The sequence below is a fragment of the Galeopterus variegatus genome, unplaced genomic scaffold, assembly GCF_000696425.1.
Source record: "Galeopterus variegatus unplaced genomic scaffold, G_variegatus-3.0.2 Scaffold711, whole genome shotgun sequence".
Classification (NCBI taxonomy): Eukaryota; Metazoa; Chordata; class Mammalia; order Dermoptera; family Cynocephalidae; genus Galeopterus; species Galeopterus variegatus.
This window is the reverse complement of record NW_007726822.1, coordinates 438,861-444,078: the sequence shown is the minus strand read 5'-3', so window position 1 is coordinate 444,078 and position 5,218 is coordinate 438,861. Positions and strand designations below refer to the sequence as shown.

Genomic DNA, 5,218 nt, shown 5'->3' with positions numbered 1-5,218 from the left:
TGAGCAAAGTTGGCTGACGGAGCTCCGGGCGCGGTCCCGGGCCCGGGTTTCGGAGCCGACGGGGAGAGGCCTCCGGGAGGGTCGGACCGGCCGTGCACGACGTCGGAGGAGAGCAGTGAAAATGCCCGACCATGGGCCAGGCTGTCGGGGGCAGCGAGAAAGCGCCGGTGGAAGGCTCGCAGGAGTCAGAGGTGATGAGCGGTGGGTGGAAGCCGGAGGCGGCGGCGGCCAGCGTATGGATGCCACGGGCGATTGTGAATGATCGTGGAACGGGTGCGAAGTCAGGGGACTACTGTGAACCGAGAGGCTCAGGCGTTGGAAGAATCGTTTGTGTAGATGTCAGTCGCCAAAAATGACAGTGGGCGCCCAAATGGAGTCAGCGTGTGCCCACACCGAGGTCATCAGTCAGATGACTGCAGGGAGGATGTGGATTGTTCTGCTGGTCAGAATGGGCTTCCGTGTAGCTTGGACGTATGCCGCACATAGCGGGAAGCGTAGTGTTCCAGTCTAGGCCAGGAAGTCCTTGGGATATTAGGGGAGAAGCACCACCTGCAGGAGCTGAAAGCAGGAGGTGGATGAAGGAGTTTGCTGAAGAGAAGGGTGCAGTGATGGGGCAGGGGGAAGGATCGGCGCTGAGGAGAGAAGACTCCAGGTGACAACAGGTGTCTGTTGTACTTTTTGAGTTCAAGGTAAGCAGCAGGAAAGGCCCACGGGACACCTAGCAAGGATCGGCGCTGAGGAGAGAAGACTCCAGGTGACAACAGGTGTCTGTTGTACTTTTTGAGCTCAAGGTAAGCAGCAGGAAAGGCCCACGGGACACCTAGTAGGAAGGGGAGCATTTAGTCCAAGTCATAGTCCAGAGGATATGGGATGAGGTCCTCTGCATCTTTCGTGAGTACCTATAGCCAGCTGAATTCTCCCTCAACCCTTGTGCTGAGAACCCTGGATGTACTGGGTGAGCATTAACAGACTCCTTAGTCTAATGGCCTGGCTAGTTCTGTCAGGCCCCACCTCACTGCTCAGCTGCCTCAAACCCTTCCTGACACGTGCTGCTCTCTCCACCCAGGGACACCCTCCCCCCCCCCATCTTTCTCTTAAGGGTTTGCATCCTGAGGCTACAAAGAAGTATATAGTTCACATGTGCAGGAGGGTCTCTGGTCATCCCCAGGAGCCAGCACGAGTCCAGGCTCTGCAGAGCTCCGTGCCACTCTGGAAGTGCTGTGGGGAAGTCAAAGTACAGTGAGGAATGTGTGAACAGAGGAGCTTTATTGTGGACATGGGTGTTGGGGTGCTCAGTCTCCCAGTGAGATAGTGGCCTCTCGCACATGCTGCCGAACCACACGGTCCAGCAAGGTGTGCACATCTCGGGCAGCCTGGGCAGCGGCCTCTAGCACCTGATCCAGGTGGTCCTCATGTAAACGGGAATCCATCTCAAGCAGTGCTATCTGGCCTGAGGCTGGCAGCAGGGCCAGGGCCAACTGGGGGCCCCCAGCTGCTTCCTCGACGTGGCTGAGGTCTGCCAGGGCTGTGCCATCCACAAAGCCAGCTGAGCATGCACACACAAAGTCCCGCATGGGTATCCCAGCATCCAACACTGCTAGCGTGGCTGCGTTCACACAAGCTGCATAGGTTCCACCATCTGCCTGCAGCACCTGTGGGGAACAGCCCCAGGGGCATCAGTCCATCACACTGCCATCCCCACCCTCTAGCACCCCCATCCACCCTCACACCCTCCAGTCCCTTCCCTCCCAGGGTTGAGGTTGCAGCCAGCTCACCTGCACGTAGATATCAATCTGGGAACGAGGGTGCAGCTGTGTGAGGATAGCTGCCTCGAAGGTCTGGCGTAGCTGCAGACCCATCTCACAGGACTTACGGTCCCCATGTGGCCGCCGCTTGCGCTCGCCTGTGCTGAAGGTTGCTGAACTATACTGACAATTCACCAGGGCCCGGTCAGGCAGGGCCCGAGCGCGAGAGCCCCGAATCTGGAGGAGGAAGGACACATGAGCCAGGCCCACTTCTCCCAGCTCCTACTCCCCAGTCCTCTGTGGCTCAGTCTCCCTCTCCACTTCAGCCAGGGATGACTATTTTACCTCCAAAACAAAGCCTGAGGGAGGTCCACTTGCCAGTCTCCAAGTCACCCTCACCTCTGGTATGCATCTCTTAACTGGCCTCCTTGTTTCCGTCCTTGCCCCATTCTCTCCCAACCCATTTTCCACATTGTGGCCAGAATGCATTTAGAAACATCAAGTCTGATTCTGTCTCACCTATACACTCACATTCTACTTACCTTCTAAAGGCTTCCCATTACGTGAAAGAAAATCCCAGATCCTTTCCCTGGTCTACAAAGTCCTGAGTCCTCACCTCCCTGCAGACTGTTTCTCAATCTAATTCGGAATTATCCCTCTCCCCCCCAGCCATCTTTTTTTTTTTTTTGTCTTTTTTACTGACCGGTAACGGGATTGCAACCCTCGGTGTCGCGCCCGCACCGCGCTCAGCCAGTGAGCGGGAACCGGTCTCCACATGGGATCCGAACCCTCGGCGGGAGCGCCACTGCGCTCTCAAGCGGCGCACTCTCCAGTGTGCCACCAGGCCGGCCCCCACCAGCCATCTTTCTGCTCCGCAGAAAGTGCCGTGCTTGTTTTCGGCCCTGTGGCCTTAGCTGTCCTGATTCCCTCTTCTTGGGAAAGTGGGCTCCCACACTCATGAGCTCAGCAAACATGTTTTCGGTGCCTGTGCTGGCCAGGCACTGTTACGGCATTGGAGACAACAGTAAAACCAGATGGTTTTACTTTAAGTCCACATCCTCAGGGAGCTGATGTTCCAGTGAGGAAAAATTGATGAGAAAGATTAAGTAAAAACTGACATTTAAGGTGGTAGGTGCAGAAAGGCAAGGAAGTGTGTATCATAGTAAGGGATGTGTCAATGTGGGTAAGGTGATGTGCGGAGGTGTCATCCTGGCTGTGATGTCAGAGTGTTGGAGTGAGCAGGACTGAAGTCATTTTGGGACCTAAAACCGCATGGGCTCTAAAACTTTTTAAAAGGACACAGTTGTGGAGTATACTGTAAAGCAAATATATTTCACAGGGCCTAGTTTTTGTACTTTCAGGTTTAGTCTAACTTCTTAAAAGTACATATAAAATGTTGACCTTGCAAAAAACAGGAAGATTTCCCCAGGCTATAGTCTCTGTTGTAAGATGAAGAATTGTAACACAGCAAGATTGCTGGTTCAAAGACAGACAAGTTACTGATTGATATGTAAAGATACTGGGAAGCTGTGTAGGGAGAAAGAATGTTTGCTAAGGTCAAGCTTTTGTTGGTGGATCACTTAAATTGCCTTATGGAATATCACTTTGCTTGTTTTACTGAATGTTACCAGCCTACATTGTTAAACTATAACCCCACCTGTGTTCTCTTCCTGTAACTTCCTGGTCTGGAGAATAAATGCGGGAAGAGAACCCCAATTCGTGGTTAATTTCCCAAATGGAAAGAATGCCTCTCTCTTGAGGGTTCTGGGAGATTAACCACGTCGGGGCTTCTCACTGCTCCAAAGAGATGGGCTTAGAGTAATCCTATGTGACTCCATCACCCAGGGAAAGAGGGATGACAAATTCGTGGGAAGCAAAGCAACAGTTTTTTTTCCTTGGCATGCATTTTTCTGGGTTTCCTCTTTTCCCATGGTTATTTGATATTTTGAACCTTCCTTATGGGGCAAGATGGCATTATTTACATAAATGTAAATTTTCCAAGCCAGCCTGAGGCTGCAAGCTTGCAAAAAGACATATACTACGCAGACCTTCAGATACTAAAGAAGACATCACTAAAGCTATGCTGACCCCATCCCTCCCGCAGGACCCTGAGATAACAGCATGGACAGGAGCAGAAACCAGCCTTGGGGAGACCTTGCACCTGGCTCCTTGCATGAAGCCCCCTAAGCTCAGGTCTCCCTCCCTCCTGCTTTTCATTTCCCATCTTCCATTTCCTCAGCCCCCTCTTTAAAAAGCCCTCAGTAAACCTGAATCTTTGAGATGGCTTTAGTCTGGCCGTTCTCCTTCAGGTTTGCCGGAGAAGTGGGTTAGCCCAACATCTCTCCCCAGGTCCCCGATGCTCCTGAATAAAAGCTGGCTTCCATTTCCACCAACACTTGACTTGTGAGTGGTTTGCTTGTGAAAGGGGGCAGGACCTGTGCTGAACAGGAGTAGAGGGATGAGAGATGTGGGAGCAGTGGGCGAGTGCCGGGCATGTTGAGGAGTCGCCGAAGAGTGGTGGGCGCGGGAACACCGGCGATAAGAAAGGCAGGGACCACCGTACCGCGCACTGTGAGGACCCGGGCCTTTACTGCTAGTGGGTGCGGCCCTGAGCATGTGCTGCATGAACGGGGCGCGCAGGCCGTCGCCCCCCGCCCGCGCCTCCGCTCGGCCCAGCGGCCCCGCGGCTCCCGCTGTGCGATTCCTCCTCCCGCGCGCACTCGCCTCGTGCGGCCCATAGACCACCGCCAGTGCCTTGGTGTTGCCCTGCTCGATGTAGGCCGAGCCGTCGGCCTGCGCGAACACGCCCATCCGCGCCTGGATCTTGCGCAGCTCCCCGGCGCGCCGCCCGTCCACCCGGTAGCCCTGGTCGGACAAGAGCTCCAGCCCCGCCATAGCGCCAGCAGCCCGTCCGCCCTCCGCCGCCCAGAGAACTACGGCTTCCGGCGGTGCGGCTGCACTTCCGGTCCCGGAGAACTACGGTTCCCGCCCGACTCGACCTCCCGGGAGCTCCGGTTTCCGGCGGCCCGGCTCCACTTCCGGCCCCGGCGGGGTGGCCTGCGGGGCGTCCGTCAGGGCGTTCGTCCTCGCGGCCCGGGACACGGCTTCTGTTCCCGCTTTCACACTTGTCGGTCTAAAAGCCGACGCGAGTCCTACCGCACGTGCGCCCAGGCGCGTCCCTGCGCAGCGGCGGTGAAAAAGACAAAAGACAAAAAAAAAAAAAAAAAAACCCTTGTGGAATACCCCCCAGATAATCCTGCGAGCTCTCGGTAATTCTTTTGTTAGCTGCTTGATACCCATGGGGTGGATGCACCAGGATGGATTCCCACCGCTGCCCCGTGGTGGACAGTCGGTGTGTGTCCAGGGGCTTACACTTGGGGGACGGAACAGCAGGAGCGGGGTTCTTGGTGAAGGCTCGAAGTGTAAGACCATGAGGTCCTTTTCCCTCCTTCCTCACCAAGAATACCTTGTGA

At 55.3% G+C, this 5,218-nt stretch overlaps 1 protein-coding gene across 1 annotated transcript; it reads right to left on the bottom strand.

The window, feature by feature from the left end:
- Positions 1 to 1,244: 1,244 nt before the first annotated feature.
- Positions 1,245 to 4,655, bottom strand: EXOSC4 (exosome component 4). The gene is made up of 3 exons (XM_008571681.1): positions 4,470 to 4,655; positions 1,776 to 1,982; positions 1,245 to 1,652 (listed from the first exon to the last, which is right to left on the bottom strand). The coding sequence occupies exons 1-3, from the start codon at positions 4,638 to 4,640 to the stop codon at positions 1,293 to 1,295; spliced, it is 738 nt and encodes a 245-aa protein (XP_008569903.1). The 5' UTR covers positions 4,641 to 4,655; the 3' UTR covers positions 1,245 to 1,292.
- Between the last annotated feature and the right edge of the window lie 563 nt (positions 4,656 to 5,218).